At 46.9% G+C, this 16,390-nt stretch overlaps 1 protein-coding gene across 1 annotated transcript in view; it reads right to left on the reverse strand.

The window, feature by feature from the left end:
• The window catches only part of FBXO42 (F-box protein 42), a 75,801-nt gene that overhangs the window by 37,597 nt on the left and 21,814 nt on the right, over nt 1-16,390 (reverse strand). The window contains exon 3 of the mRNA XM_074975674.1: nt 13,580-13,696. Within this exon, the coding sequence (XP_074831775.1) occupies nt 13,580-13,696 (117 nt within the window). The remainder of the gene's footprint in view (nt 1-13,579; nt 13,697-16,390) is intronic.

The raw sequence follows: 16,390 nt of genomic DNA on the forward strand, positions 1-16,390 counted from the left end.
CTTCTCTTCAAATCTTTCATTATCATCCATGTCTCACATCCGTACAACATGCTGCCGAATACACACATTGTTAAGATGAGCAACAAGAAGTCTTGTGGCATCTTATAGACTAACATATTTTGGAGCAGAAGCTTTTCATGCACTGATGAAGTGGGTCTTTGCCCACTAAAGCTTATGCTCCAAAATATCTGTTAGCCTGTCAGGTGCCACGAGACTTCTTTTTGTTCTCGAAGCTACAGACTAACACAGCTACCACTCTGATAATTGCTAAGATGCTCAGCTTCATTTGTAAGCTAATCACTTTGCTTTTCCAGATCTTATCCATCGCCTTCAAACTCGCACTTGCTTTCACTATTCTAGTCAATATTTCCTTCTTACAATCCAGATCATACGTCATGTAAGATGGAGAGCTCTGTACCTTAATTATTTTGTCAGACAAAAACAGCCACTTAAAATGTACCCTATTTTATATTAACATTCTCCCCAGGACTCTCAAGAGAGACTTAGAAAATGGACAGGATGCTCCAAAATAAACAGAATTACATGTGTATCAACACAGCCCAAGCCAGACAGAGGAAGACAAGTAACAACATTTTACAGCTACAAAGAAGCATAACTTCAGAGGTTACCAAAAGGCAGCTCGCTTTCAGGTGACGCTAGCAGGAGCTATTTGATGCACAGCAAGCTGCACAAAAGTGACAGAAAGATAAAAAGGAGCAATTTTGGCTAAGAGTGAAGAGAGCTCAGATTCTTGCACCAAGACAGGTACATGCAGGCACTACAGACCCCAATGTAGGTTTTTAATCCCATGGTCCCATCCCTACAGAATGGAAGCACTTTCCACAAGAATAAACAGGAACAAACTGAGCAGATAGAACTCATAGTTTATTTCCCCTAAAAGAATGACAGTGACTTTTTCCTGCCAGGGCTTGAACATGGGGCGACAGGAATTCTGGATATCTGATCTTGGAGTTCAGACTGCTAAACTGTCCTGATGAGTGCAAGAGGCCAACAGGATACAAGAACTTCCTTTTTTGAGTATTTCCCCTCAAAGTCTTGGATTTCCTTGTTATTCTTACTATAATGACCACTTTCCCTCTTATATTCATGAGTCCTGTAGAGTTATTTCATAGTTCAATTTGACAAGAACACCCTTTTTCATGTTTCTCTTCTACCCCAACAGAGACTGGGACATGAATGACAGCTAGTTGATACAGGATCACCCAGAAAAGACGAAGGTCAATGAAAGGCTAGAGAAAGCAATGCAAGAATTAGCTGAGCTTTCATAAGCCTAGACTGAGGCCAAGCACCTGCTGTTAGTAACTTGAGTTTGCAAACCTAGGGAAAGGAAAGTCAGGAGAGATTTTAAATTCACAACTATTCCAGATGATCAATTAGCAGACTGCCATACTTTTTACCAGTCTATGCTTGATGAGCTCTCTCTCTTCTCTAGGACACAGACTTCACTAGTTATCGATACCTTTGTTCCCTCAAGATTTGTCTATTGCAGTACACTCTACAAGGAGGCTGTACCTCAAAACTATTCAGAAAGATAAAAAGTACCAAATTCAGCTGCCTGCCTACAATATAACAAAGCAGCAGAAATGTAGCACTTTAAAGACTAACAGAATTATTTATTTGGTGATGAGCTTTTGTGGGACAGACCCACTTCAGATGCCTACAATATGTTAAGCAGAGAGCACATGATACCTGCACTCCATGATAAGCACTGACTGCCTATTAGTCTCTGGGTGAAATGTAAGGAGCTGGTGTTGACTCTAAAGCTACAAGAGGTTTGTGAGTTATCGAGAGACACCGCATCTCACTATAAGCAATTCTGACAACTGTAATCAAGTTCTCAGTCCTCTGTTCTGAAAGGGGGGGATGTCCTACATAAGTGACCCACCACCCAGAAATTCAATCTAGGCATGTTAACACTTAACTGGTAAGCCTCACCCTAAACAGATAACGCTTACTAGTTACAGTTAATAGGCTGGAACTGCAGCAGTAGTCCTTCCCACCGCACCCCTCCCCCTCACCGGCTACCGCAGGCAGTTGCTCCAGCCCAGTGGGGCTACTCGGGGGAGAGGGCCACTCTAGTCAGGCTGAACAGTCCCCATCTGTGGTAGCCCTAGGGGGTAGGTAAGGAGACTGGTGAGGGAAACCACTCCAGCCAACTGGGATGGAGAAGCCCCCCTGCTGCAGACGGGGCCTACTCTGGCAAGACTGGAACACCCCCCACCCACAGTGCACTGGGACTGCTCCAGCCCGGCTGCAACATCCTGGCCCCTGATGTGCCTGGAGCTGCTGCAGACAGGAGCTGCTTCAGCCTGGCTGGAGAATCCGTTTTGAAGAATGATGCTTTTGCTTTTTGAAATGGTGCATCCAAAATGCAATCAAGCTTTGCAAGAGCAGTTGGACAGTCCAAACCTTTACTGACATTATAATCCATCCTTGCAGGCTGATGTTTCAGTGGAGAACAGAGCCAAAGCAAGGATACTTTATTAATCATATATTCCAAAGCTGGAAGGGAACACTGTGATCATCTAGTCTAGTGGGTTCTCAAATTTTTTTGCCTGTGGCCCACCCCACTCAACACAAACCTTTCCAGGGGACCACCAGCCAACCACTTATGATGACAAAATGCACTGGCTTATCTCTAAATGTTTTAAAGTGGAGAGAAGAATCTCACAGAAATGCATCTTTACTTCCGTTCAGGGAACTGCTAACAGAAAACAACCCCGTCAGAAGAAATTTGTAAATTAACCACCCCCACAAAAAGACATACGTACAACAAGAGTGAAATGTTTCTGAGCTTTAGGAAAACTAAAGAGAATTGGCTGGGGTTTTCAGGGAGTGCGGTTATTGTTCTTGCAAGGGACAGGAACAGAACAGCAGAAGACCATACGGGAATATCAAAGATCAGCAAATGAGCCTATGGGATAGACCAGCAATAGCTAACACAGAAGTGAAAGAGTAGCTTTAATTACTCAAACAAAACCTCAGCAACAAATATGGAAGTTTGAGACCAAGCACTGTCATAAACAGCCTGCAATACAAGTGAAGTAAAGGTAAAAAAGCAACAGCACAAAAAGTGGTAATCCCATCAGAAAGGAAAAAGCCTGGAAAGAAAAGAAAATTTGAAACTGCCAGGGTTCACAGGAGCTGCAGCTTTTCAAATAGCTCTGTCTATTCAGTTTTGATGAACCCTGATATTTACTGTCCTTTGATGTAAACCTCAAGGAGGACAGAATTTGAAACCTGCACCAGTCCTTCCCTTCTCAGTCTAAATCACAAATTAAGGAATTAACCACCATTTGGGTAAAGTTAAAATAGGGACAGAGGGACATAAAATAAGGAAGAGAAACACAGAATAAAAGGAGCAAGTAGAATGATGTTAAAACTCTGGTGACCAGAGAAGATACTTCAGGGTAGGTCACTGTCACCAAAGGTCACTGTTCACTGGATTTATTCTGAACTCCCAGTCAATTTATTCAGTACCAGTAAAAGGATAAAGATGTCCCTGGGGTTTACGGATCAAATGCCCCTGCTAGAATTCTTGAACTCAGTGATATATTTGTAGTGTCAATGACCCTTTTTAAACACAGCCCACCCATAGGCACACCAGTAACATTCAACCCACCAAGGAGAGCCACTAGGTCTGAATGAATTAGATGTAATAAAACAGTAAGTTCAACCACTGACACATAATAGCTCCACTCAGCAGGAGAAGCAATGAAACCAGGCTCCTCCATTGAGAAATGCTCCATTGTCTGACCTGTGACTTTTCATGCAGATCACCTGCTTCCTCTATTGAAAACCCACAGAAAAGCCAATAGCTCTAATGCCCTTGGCTTTCACAGAAAAGTCCAGTGCATTAGCTGACCACACAGCAGGAACTGGGGATTTACAGACACGGGAGCACACAAGGACAACGGTCCAAGTCAACATCTGACACAGAGCACCATCATTTGGCACATACACACCCATATGCATATACATGGCTACAGTGTGTCCAAAGGCACTGAGTATAATCAAATATTTTTCCCCTTTCTCCTACCCAGGAGACCATTGCTACATAATTGAAGGGCTTAACATCCACCTCACCCACTCAACCGTAAATTACCAATACAATAAGATATGATATACTAAAAAATGCAAGGATGGAGCTTGCACCATTTTCCAAGCTCTGGCAGTTCACCAAGATGCTAACCTGTAGCACTATTTGCGACATAGTCCTGGGCCTCTCCCTCAGCAGAAACTGTCAAATTTTGCAGTGGCTTTCTTTTGCGGCCACTCGGCCAACCCCATGTTTCACTTGTACATATATTCAAACCTCCATCTCTACCAGTGAAAGATCAGAATATTAGCCCATTAAACTTCTAGCCTCCCATCTTCTTGGAATTTAAAACAGATGCATATACAAATTTAACTGCATCTTGTTCACCTACAAAGAGATAATGGGAAAATACGTATGTATCAGAGGCTGCCTGGATTCTTCATCAAACTGCAAACCAATCATTTGCTAATGGGGTAAGTTAAGAGTTATCAAAACTCTTTCCTCCACCCCAACCCTAACTCTTTGCAACTGCTGCTTTCAAACAGCATCACAGTGCAGCCAATTTATTATTTTTTGAAGGGAGGTGGCAGCATTCTTCTTCTCTATTTGGATTTAAAACAAGCCAGCCAGACCGGCACCATGACGTCTGCACAGTATGTATTTTAATCATAGACCAAAATAATTTAAAACTGTGCTCTCCTGCCTCTCTAATGTTGCTACCCATTTAAAGCCTCTGGAAAAGGAAGGCAGCTCACTTTATACAAAAGTAAAAGTACTACGGTTCTAGTTCTACATATTTAAAAGGCCAGCATCAATCCACCAATTAAGGTGGAAGATAAGGTCCAACAGACAACAGTTGCATTTAGAGGTTTTAATTAGGCAGATACATGCGAATTTAAGAACCATCAGGTAGATTTTTCAAAAGCAACTAAGATTTAGGAGCACAAGTCTCACTAAAAGTCATGAGGATTTGTGCTCCTAAAATACACCATCACCATAAATCAGGGGTGGGGGACCTTTTCAGGGTTGAGGGCCACTGACACACAGACAAATCAGTTGGGTGCCATGCAAGTGAGAAACAAAAAACAAAAAGCCTTCACCGATGTGGTCCTCAACTGTATGGGTACCAGGACTACAGAGTCTGGGTGGCAGGGAGGATGCATGAGCAAGATAGGAACTGCGGGTGATCTGGGCTGGAGTTGGGTGCAAGAGTGAGCTGGGGTTGTGGGTCTATGCAGGAGGAAGAGTGCAGGAGGGTTTGGTATGTGGAATCTGGAAGGCATGGGGGAAGAGATGCTGGAGAGGGCCGAGGGGTCTGGATGAGAAGGGGTGAGTGTGTGATTAAGGGGGACAGGAACAGAATGCATGTTTGAAGTCAGGGTGGGGGGGTGATGCTGGAGTGCTCAAGGAGCCTGGGGTCTGGGTGATGGGGATGCACATGGCTCTGCTCCCCTTCCCTCTAATCCCAGGCTCCTCCTTCCGCTGCTCTGACTGGCCAGAATTCCAGCCAATAGGAGCAGAAGTATGAAGCCTCTGGGTCGTGCTACAGAGGCCACTGCTGCTCTCCCTCTTCACTTCCCAGCTGGGGGAACAGCAGTGAGCAACAGTGGAGCCCGGAGCCACTTCCTGACCTCCCCGGCAGAGCCCACAGTCTTGGATCCAACTCTGGCTTGCCTGTTGCAGCTCGAGGCTCCACACTCCCAACCCCAGATGGTATGGAGGGGATTCCTGAGCCTCAGGATTCAGGTTTTCCATGATCCTAAGTCACCAAGATCACTTTCCATTGCTTATGAAAGGCTGCCTTCCCAGTGGTACGCCGAGTCCCTAACATGATGCAGCAACGGTTCAGTACTGATCTGCAGGAAATAATGCTATCCATTAAATAACCGGCACCACTCACTCCAACAGCTAGTAACACAGAGGTGGCCGTGTTAGTCTGTACTCCAACAAAACAGAAACAGCAGAAATATAGCACTTTAAAGACTATCAAGACGTTTTATTCGGTGACAGCTTTCTGTCCCACGAAAGCTCATCACCGAATAAATCGTTTTGTTAGTCTTTAAAGTGCTACATTTCTGCTGTTCTCCCGCTCCCCCACAACAGGTAGGTGTTTCTTAGAGCTCTCCTACCTGTGCCTGACTTTGCTGAGATTAAGAGCTCTGACAGCACCACAGCAATGGGTGGGGTAAGATTGCAAATTAAACAGTATGTTTCAAAGGGCCCTTAACTACTACATTACATATAGCTGAAGCAGGAATAGATTTAAACTGATACTGTGTCAGTGACAGGGTAGAATGTTGCTCCAGACCTCAAGATACTGCATTCCTCTGCTCCTCCCCCGAATCCACCAGCCTCTATGTCTGCAGTGAAAAGATTCCCATGGCTTTACCTGACGCACTAAAACTATTTGCATGCGACATTCAGCCCAAGTTTTCAACACAACTGAAAGCCAACAGGCAGAAACATGTTTAACAAATATTACGTACTACAGAAAACATCGCTGGCTGTCGCCATATATTGGAAAGCCAAACTGACCATCTTTGAAGCAACATTTTAATGAGTATGTTTTTCACTCCCCCCATGCCCTTGCAAAGGTGTGATACACAGAGATGAACATATCACCTAGGCCGTGTCTACACTAGCCCCAAACTTCGAAATGGCCATGCAAATGGCCATTTCGAAGTTTACTAATGAAGTGCTGAAATGCATATTCAGCGCTTCATTAGCATGCGGGCGGCCGCAGCACTTCGAAATTGACACGCCTCGCTGCCGTGCGGCTCGTCCCAACAGGGCTCCTTTTCAAAAAGACCCCAGCTACTTTGAAGTCCATCAGCTCATGGGAATAAGGGGACTTCGAAGTAGCCGGGGTCCTTTCGAAAAGGAGCCCCGTCGGGACGAGCCGTGCAGCGGCGAGGCGCGTCAATTTCGAAGTGCTATGGCCGCCTGCATGCTAATGAAGCGCTGAATATGCATTTCAGCGCTTCATTAGTAAACTTCAAAATGGCCATTTGCATGGTCATTTCGAAGTTTGGGGCTAGTGTAGACGTAGCCCTAGTCTGTGGACTGCTACTCAGAATTTTCCCCAGGAGTTAGTTTAACTAGCCAGTATTCCGACATGTTTCACTACTCAGAAGAAATACTTAATATTTAGAAGTTACAGCAGAAGCAAATAGTTCACTGAGGGATTTTATTTTTTTGACATAAGATACTACATACCTTTGTTGTTTTCCTGTGACATTTTGAGGTAGTTATCTGTCACTTGTGTTTTATTAGATGAGTCACTGCTGTATTGTGAATGTACATTTTTAAATTGAACTATATTTGTATAATAGCTTATTTATTCTGCTCAAGACAAAAGTGGTATGACTAAAGACTGCTTGAGTTTTATAACACACTTGAAAAATAAGACCCATGCAATCTTCTTTGAAAAATATCCATCCATTTTTCATCTCCAGACTTTAATGGTGGAACCTTCAAAAATACAGAAGGGATTACATAGAAGTCGAGAACCAGAGGTTTCTTCAACCACACAGGGACACACTCCAAAAATTTTGGCAGAAGACAATACAGGTTGAACCTCTCTGTTCCAGCACCCTTGGGACCTAACGGGTGCCAAGACAGAGAATTTGCTGAACCACAGGAGGTTAATATTGTCTAGCAGCATTACCAGCACTTTCACTGCTTACTGGACTCTTAGAAGGCATTTAGGGGTAAATTAGTGCTAAATGACAGCACAGGACAGAGAGCCAGCACTAGTAGCTGTAATTCTTTTTCCCTGGAGAGTCACCTCTAGAGAAGCCAGAACTAGAGATATAAAGGGATAGGGACTGAATTTTTGTTGTTTGTGTGCAACTGACTATCACAATACAATTGGAACCTCTAGGAGCTACTGGAATACCAATGAATCATCATTTCATTTATGTTCCCACATGTAAACGATTTTTAGTTCTGTTAGAGAAATTTTGAAGTAGAAGGCAAAGATAAATTCAGCTGCTCAGTTGAGTAATTTACTTCTCTGAACAAGTTGTGATGAAGTGGGGGATACCTGTGTGTGTGTGAGTGGCTCACAGAGGGTGTGGGGCTCCTGCTGAGGGTAACCTTGACGACCAGGTAACACCTTTGTACTGCAGACAAAGGAGGAGGTGGAGCCTGAGGGGTTTGAATTGGAACTGGGAGTTGGAAGCAGTTAGTCTGGGCTGAGGGAGAGAAAGACAAAGGAGGGGGCAAGGCCCCAGCTCTGGGGGCCCCTCGGGGCCTCCTCTCCCCAACATGGATTGGACTGGCTGTCTCTGCCTGCTGCACTGACTCCTCTGTACGATGCTGTGTCCTGTCGGCTAATAAACCCGCTGTTTTCCTGCTAAGTGAGAGACTCTCCTGCCTGCGGACAGGGTGCAGAGCTTGGGGGACCCCAGAACCCCATCACACTGGTGTCAGAAGTGGGATGTTCTGCACCCCGAGGATGGAGCATCCAGCAGTAAGTGACCGGGGCCCCGGAAGAAGAAGAGGGGCCTGCGAGACCCACGTCTGCTGACGGGCAGTGAGGTGCAGTTCCCCAAGGCGGAGGGGCCTGCGGCCAAACCCAAGCAACTGCGGTCGTGGTCCTCGAGAGGGGGTGTCACACCCGAGGAGGGGTTACTCCTGGGAATCTGTTGGAGTCGGTCCCAGAAGGTGGAGGGGCCGAGAGCCCAACCCCCAGGAACAAGTGACCCCTGAGGAGGCTGACGCTGAATGAGTTCTTCCCAAGACAGTGTGCTCATGGTCCCTGAGAGCGGGTGTCGCACTGAAGAAGGGGTTCCGCTGGGAGTCTGTTGGAGTCGGTCCCAGAGGGCGGAGGGGCCTACAGCCTAACCCCGGGCAGCTTGTGACCCGCAAGGAGCCTGGCACACTGAAGGGATTCTTCCAGGAATCGTGGGGTGCAGAGGGCATCAGCCTGAGAGCCTGCAACCACGCTGAGCATCTCCGCTGTGAAGTGGCAGCACCTGGAAACTGAATCGAGATTAAAGAAGCTGGACAAGGCAGCGTGGATGTGCAATGGCAGAGCTGAGGGTTAAGGAAAATCCTGCAGAGGTGAGCCTGGATCAGGGCAGGAAACCCTGGACTGCCTGGAGCTCTGAACCGAGTGGCCCGCCACAGCTCAAGGAGGAAAGGAGCGATTCCAACCCATCCTCTACGAGTGGCCAAGACAGACCTGCGGAGTTTTCTCCAGGCCTGGGCCGAGGAAGGTGCCTGTGTGTCTGTGCAGGAAAGCAGCTTGTCCACTGGGAATGGCAAGTTGTCTGTGAGAGAAGCTGCTTCACCTTCTGTGTGTGTGTGGAGACCAGCCGGGGGGCTGGGACAAAGGAGAGAGTGTCTCCCATTGTCTGTCTGTGTTGAACAGCAGCAGCAGCCTGGGGAGAGAGCAGAGCCTGCGTTTGGAAAAGGTGCCAATGAGGAAACTAGCCCATTGTCTGAGGAAGATTCACCAGCCTGGGGTGGCTGGAGAAGGAACCACCAGGAAAGAGCATTCCAGGTGTGTCTCTGAATCCAGCCATGGGGGCTGGAGCAGAGGGAATGGCTCTGGGATGGGCAGTGGTGTCCCTGATAAGGACACTGGTCCTTGGTGCAAGAAAAGTGCTTCTGCTTCTGGGGAAGTGAATCCTTTGCCTGAGCCTGTGGGGGCTCGAGATGGAGCCAAGATCCCAGAGCTGGATCTAAGGGCAGCTGAAGCCCAGATGGGAAGTGGGCCTGCCTCTGTGTCTCTCAGGGGGGATGATGCTGCTTTAACGTGGTCTAATCCAGTTAGTATCATCAGGGAATCCCAGAGACCAGACGATTCTGGTACTTGTTCTTTCCCTGATGCTGAGGTGTTACTGGGAGGGGGTGAGAGGACTCTGTCCTACCAGAGTCATCCTCTCGCCAGGACACAAGAACAGACAGGCAATGGAGTTACGCTAACTGATGAAGATAAAGGAGCTGGTAGCAAAAGGGAGGAAAGGGACCCTTAACCGTCTGTCCGGTGGTACTGGCTGTCTGCCTGAAGGGGGATTACGTGGGAATCTGCCTGATGGGCCAGAAGTGATCCTGGGTTTAGGTGAAACCCAGGAGCTGGTTGTGGCTCAAGGGAGCAGTGCCCCTGTGGAGCCAGACAGGGGTAAGTTATTGTTTGGGGAAGCTCTTAAGGAAAAGAATTTCCCTGAAACTTTTCCTGACCCGTCTGTGGGGACTGCAGAAAATGGGAGTGAGGTGAAGGAGAGTGAACAGGAAAGGTGCTTGTCTGTAAGCACCAGAGCAACCCTTTGCCTGGGGAGAAGTTTGTTTCAGCTCCTGATGGCCAGGACCTGCCTAAGTGTGAAACCACTGGCTGTGCTCTGGAAGGGTCCAAAGCAGGCAGTGTAAAAGTTTCTCAGGAATTGGAAGTTGGTGCAAGTAAAGTGAAAACTATCAGGAAATGTGAGCAGCCCTGCGAGAACCAAATAAAACAGCTGCACAGTCAGTCTCTGTAGGATGCAGGAGAGCGCCAGCAATTCCCCATCTCCAGATGGTGGAAACACTTATATTCTTATACTGGACTCCACTTCTGATTCCATGGGGAGGCAGTAGTTGGAGGTGGAAGGACAAAGGAGCTTTGGGCCTGGTGGGCCAGTAAGGGATAAACAGGAATTCCTTCATGTGGATTCTGCGTCTGGGACTCACAAAACAACTCTCAAAAAGCAGTTTGGTTTGCAAATTTCCAGACTGGTGGGGGGGGCCATCTCCCTGAGATCATCAATGGCCCAGCTCTTGTTAGAAGAGAGGGCACAGCCAAAGAGATCAAATTTCCACCCCAGGGGGCAAGAGAAAAGATTAAAAGTTAATGGTGCTAAGAAAGGCCTCAGCCATTTATCCCCAAAATACCAGATTCTCAAGGAGGTTACACAAAAGTTGTGGTCTACCAAAGAGCAACGTAAATGTACAGTTGCAATGGGTTTGTTCTGTTACTCACGCTAACTGCTGTAACCAAGGGGTGCTGCTACCAAAAGCTGTAGAATTGTACCATGCACTGAATGTTTAAAAAGAGCCATGTAACATGATGACATTAATGTAGAAGCATAAATTGTATGCTAAAGGAGTCTGTAACTCTGAAATATCACCATTGTTCCCTGTAACTAGTCTTGCAACCTCTAACATGAGAAGGAACATTCCAAACCTATTGTGTGGCATGGAAGGGGAAACTGAGGCACACAGCCATTGTGGTGGTCTGGCTAAATGCCAAGGATGGAAGCATTTGTACCTTCCGTTACTGGACTGTAACTGAATTCCAAACATTGGCTGGAGCAGCTGTATGGACTGGTGGTCAGATGGGGCAGGACCCAGACCACAAAAGACCTGTTTAATCTGTTGGTGCTGCAGCGAGACCAACCAACCCAAGGGAACTAAAGGAACTTGCCTGGCTGCATCACATGAAAAGGGCCAAGACCAAGCTCCTAACTTGGAGCCTCCCCCAGCAGGACTATAATGTGGAGGTGGTGCACATCGAGGGGAGAACAAAGGGTACAGCCAATGCCCTGTCACAAGGGGAGAGCCCCGAACTTCCCCAGGTCACCAGTTGAGTGACCCCGCTCAGTTCGGTCTGGAAGGGGGGAGAGATGTGATGAAGTGGGGGATACCTGTGTGTGTGTGTGAGTGGCTCACAGAGGGTGTGGGGCTCCTGCTGAGGGTAACCTTGACGACCAGGTAACACCTTTGTACTGCAGACAAAGGAGGAGGTGGAGCCTGAGGGGTTTGAATTGGAACTGGGAGTTGGAAGCAGTTAGTCTGGGCTGAGGGAGAGAAAGACAAAGGAGGGGGCAAGGCCCCAGCTCTGGGGGCCCCTCGGGGCCTCCTCTCCCCAACATGGATTGGACTGGCTGTCTCTGCCTGCTGCACTGACTCCTCTGTACGATGCTGTGTCCTGTCGGCTAATAAACCCGCTGTTTTCCTGCTAAGTGAGAGACTCTCCTGCCTGCGGACAGGGTGCAGAGCTTGGGGGACCCCAGAACCCCATCACACAAGTCACATTCATATCAAAGAAGTGATTGCTTGAGGACCTCTAAGCTGCAATCTGTATGCTTTATATGAAGTAAAATACAGCTTAGCCTCTTCCAAATAATGCAGAAATATGTAAACATTCACTGCAGAAACCTTCAGGAGCCAATCCAGCTGTCATGAAAAGACTCCAATTCATTAGCTCTACCAATGTCTCTGCACCAAGTCATTAGAGTAAAGTTTGTCATTCTGACAGCAGAAAGCTGAGCGAGATAAGAGCATCCAGTGCCAATGAAGGGACTGGATTCAGGGTGACGAAGACCTCTGGGCTGGCAACATCAGTTTCTTCAGTCATTTGCTGAGTGATGGCAGCATCCTCTTAATTGGCTTCTGCTGCCTCCTCACCCTGTCAGCTCTCACCTGAGAACGGTCTCCTGCGGGGTCAGTGTTAGTCTTGGGGAGCATGGTTGGGTCCCTCTCTAGAATGGCACTGAGCTGCTCGTAATAGTGACATGTCTTGGGAGATGTCCCAGATCACCTGTTAGCTTCTCTCACTTTGTGATAATTCTTTGTGAGCTCCTGGGTTTTGATCTGGCACTGCTGAGTACCCCGTGCATACCCTTGCTCCATCATGCCCCGTCAAATCTTCTCATAAATGTCTGCATTGCTTTTGCTGGTTTGCAGTCAGCTCAACATAGATTCTTCACCCCAGACAGAAGTGAGATCCAGAATCTCATTAGGGCTCTATGCTGGCGCTCTTTTGCAACCCTGAGAACTCAGATAAGAACTACAACCCTGAGAATTCATGATGGCTAGATGGGATGACTACTGAGGTTTGCTATCCATGTTGGTCAGAAAGAAAATGAATGCAAATTCCCAGGCTTCCTGTTACCTACTTCATGCACACCAGGAGACCAGCGGAGGTGAAAATGGCCAGAACAGACACCCGTGGGGCATTGTGGGATGCCGGTGGACTTCCTCTGGATGGCAGTAAAATAGATTTAAAGTAACGCTGTTTCCACACTAGCAGGGATTCGACTTTTTAAATTTGAACTTGGCTTTACACCACATCAGAGTGGCGGGGCGAGAAAGTCAACCTTAGCATCCCTTAAAATAGACTTAATAGTATTTGCAGTGAAAACAGTCACATTATAAAATCAAGTTAAGTGCCTTACAAATCAATGTTATGCTACAGTGCAGACCACCTCAGGAGCGCATGACCCACATGATTTTCAATAGGAGCTGTACCCCGAAGTCACAATCACTTTTCCTCTTAATTTAGCATGGGAGCATCAGAAACAAATGGCTTATGATGTATCTATGCGTGTATACTGTTTTGGTTGTTAGAATAGCATATTACATACATATATTTAACTTTAGACTACTTACAGGGGGTGCACTACAGCTATATTTTGGGCAAAGTCCGATCACCTTGTATTGTTAATTCCCTGCAAGCATGACAGTAACTGGGAGGGGTGGAACATGGAGAATTACTGATGAGCAGAGTTTGGATTTCCTTTCTAAAGGAGTACTTACTATGAGAGAAGCGTTGTGTGATCGGGGTACCAGGATAGGGATACGTGCGACTCTCCCACTGAATATTTCCTTCCTGGACCGCCTTGATAAAGCCATGATAACACTGATGTGCCACACCTAGAGAAGGGAGAAAACAATACTTTAATATGCTTCTCGCATAAACGTATTGTCACAAAACTAGGATAGAGCTGTTCTTCCATGATCAGCTTGCACAACTTCTGGAGGAAAAACAAACACCTAAATTAGGTCTGGGTTAAGTCACTGGTCTTGATGAACAAATCGTCCAACTTAGTATGGCAAATATTGTGGCTCTGGGACCAACGGCTATACTATCGTTGTTCCTATTTCTCCTAAAAGCCACGCACTGACTACTGTTCTTTTTTGCGACACCAGATCAAAATTATAAAAGCTTAATAATTATAATGTAATTAATGGCTGTCACATGCCTAGTAAGAGAGGAACGGCATGGGAAGTGCAAAAGGTAGTTACAGATGAGAAGGTAAATCATTGCATTTTGCCAGAAAGACTATAATTCCTCTGACGATGTCCACAGAGGATTCAAGAAGGCAGAGGACTAGGTTCAAAGGTGATAGCTAGTTACAAATGGCCTGCAGGGTATTTCTGTTTTTAAGACTTCTCCACTTCAACAGATTGATGATGGAACCAACACTGTGTGCAATCTAATCACACGTGTCTGTATCAGTTAGCCTCTCCTGACCAAAAAACACAGCTAGAAAGGGTAAATTACCCACAATGGAATATGGCTATCATATTCTACAAAAATGAATTCAGAGGAAAGTGTTTAAGTGAGAGCCACAAATATGTCAGAGGGTTCAGTAGTTGAAAACAGTGAGAATTTGGAGGTTTGTGGAATTATACGTCAGTGTGCTAAATGCACAGACTACAGTTAAAGAGGATTCTCTGCAGAGGAGAAACATGCAGAAGATAGACTGGTGAGAAACATAAGTCTATTGACAAAGAAACCAAGTGTAAGAGTGGAAAGTCTGACGAAGCTTCTTCAAATCACCACTTGATCTGCCAGCTGAAGTCAGATGCTGGAGAGATCTGGTGAGTAATGGATGCCAGAGATGTCTCGTACATATAAATATCGTTTAGCCCAGGTTGTGAATAAGTGCTCAGAACATTTCTGGGCATTACAAAATGCGTTTTAAGATAAACAGTGCCTGTGAGCCATGCCGCCATGCAAGCCTGCTCTGTCCAAGTCACAACACACATCATCTGCAAACAAATGCTTCTTTACCAAATAGCTTCAGCTTGTCTGTTGAAAAGAACCTTTGAAGACTCACATCCATTACATTAAAGTGTCCTGAGCGTGTTGGCTTCTATTGGCAACACTTTCAGATAAATGTACAACGAAATATCCTTATTAGAATGTGCGTTAATTAAAATCTGCCCATTTTACCAAAAGGGGAAATTTACTCTTTTTGCCTGTGACCACAAAGGCCCCTGTGCAGAGCAGGACCAGACCAGAGCGCCTGTTTCTGTATGCGAGCTGAGGATTTCTGCTGAGGTATGCGAGATGGGGCTATGGAGATCTACCAAATGTTACCCCCAATGGAAGCAGAAGCAGCTACAGAACCCTCAGGGCTGCATGCAGCTGCTGCAGAGCAGCTTGGCAGACGTTCCACAGCCAGGGAATATTCCCTGCTGCCAGCATCCACAAAATCTCCTGTACCAAGTCATGAAACTAACGCCAGATACAAGAGGAGAAGAGTCAGCTCTTAGAAAAGTCAAACATTAGCAAACAAATACAGTAAAGGCTGGGTTATCCATCAGTCTCTATTAACCAGCATCTGCTTTGTTGGTGGCCACCCGGCCAGGGTCAGCAGAGTGAGGCCTGTGGCCACACACCGTGGCTGCTGGGTGGACTGCATAGCTGGCGGCAGAAGTGGGACCTGTATCTTACTGAAAGCCTTGGGCTGGCAATAAATAAATAAAGTATTACACTTCCAGATTTGAGACAGGAAGATTTCAGGCTAATACCAGAGATCCCAAGGCAGTCAGTTCCCAATAGGCCTCATTAGGGATGTCAATGGTTAACCCAAATGGATGAGGCTTACTGGTTATGGTTAACTGGTAGGAGCTGGAGCAGCCCCCAGCCCACTGTGGGTGGGAGGTTGCTCTAGCCCCATGGGGCTGCCACAGGTGGAGGTACTCCATCCTGGCTGGAGCTGTATCCATCCACAGCAGCCTGGGGGGTCAGAGCAGGGAGCGAAGGCCTGGGGCTGGACAGGAAGGGTGGCTGGACAGACCGCTCCAGCTCAGCTGTGCTACAGCAGCTGCGCCCCACCCCTCTCTCTCCACCCCACCCCGCCCCACTCCCAACATGGCCAGGCCATGGTGCACTGGGGCTGCTCCAGCTGCACAGTGTCCCCCGCCCATGGCAACACCATGGGCAAGGAAGCTCCAGCTGGGCCAGAGCAGCCCATGTCTCTGGCACACCACAGGAAGAGGTAATCCAGCCTCCTCAGCTGCCCCTCCCTCTTTAATTGGTTAACCGATTAAACCTACTGTTTAACTAGTTAACTGATTAAACTGGAGGGAGGAAGGGGAGAAGTCAAGAGCAGCCGTCCACCTAAACCTTAGGGATGTCTTCCAGAACAGAAGGCTGACATACCCACATTTGTGATTGCAAAATGCTTCTTGCCCTTGCTCACCTGCCTCTGATGCTCCTGCCATGACCTCCTTTACTGTGTGCTTCATCTTGTTCCCTAAATAAAAATGCATGCTCTCAACAATGCCTTTATTTCTTGCATTACATAAATGTGGGTTGGAGTTTTACGGGGTTTA

Source organism: Carettochelys insculpta, chromosome 23 (genome assembly GCF_033958435.1).
Source record: "Carettochelys insculpta isolate YL-2023 chromosome 23, ASM3395843v1, whole genome shotgun sequence".
NCBI lineage: Eukaryota > Metazoa > Chordata > Testudines > Carettochelyidae > Carettochelys > Carettochelys insculpta.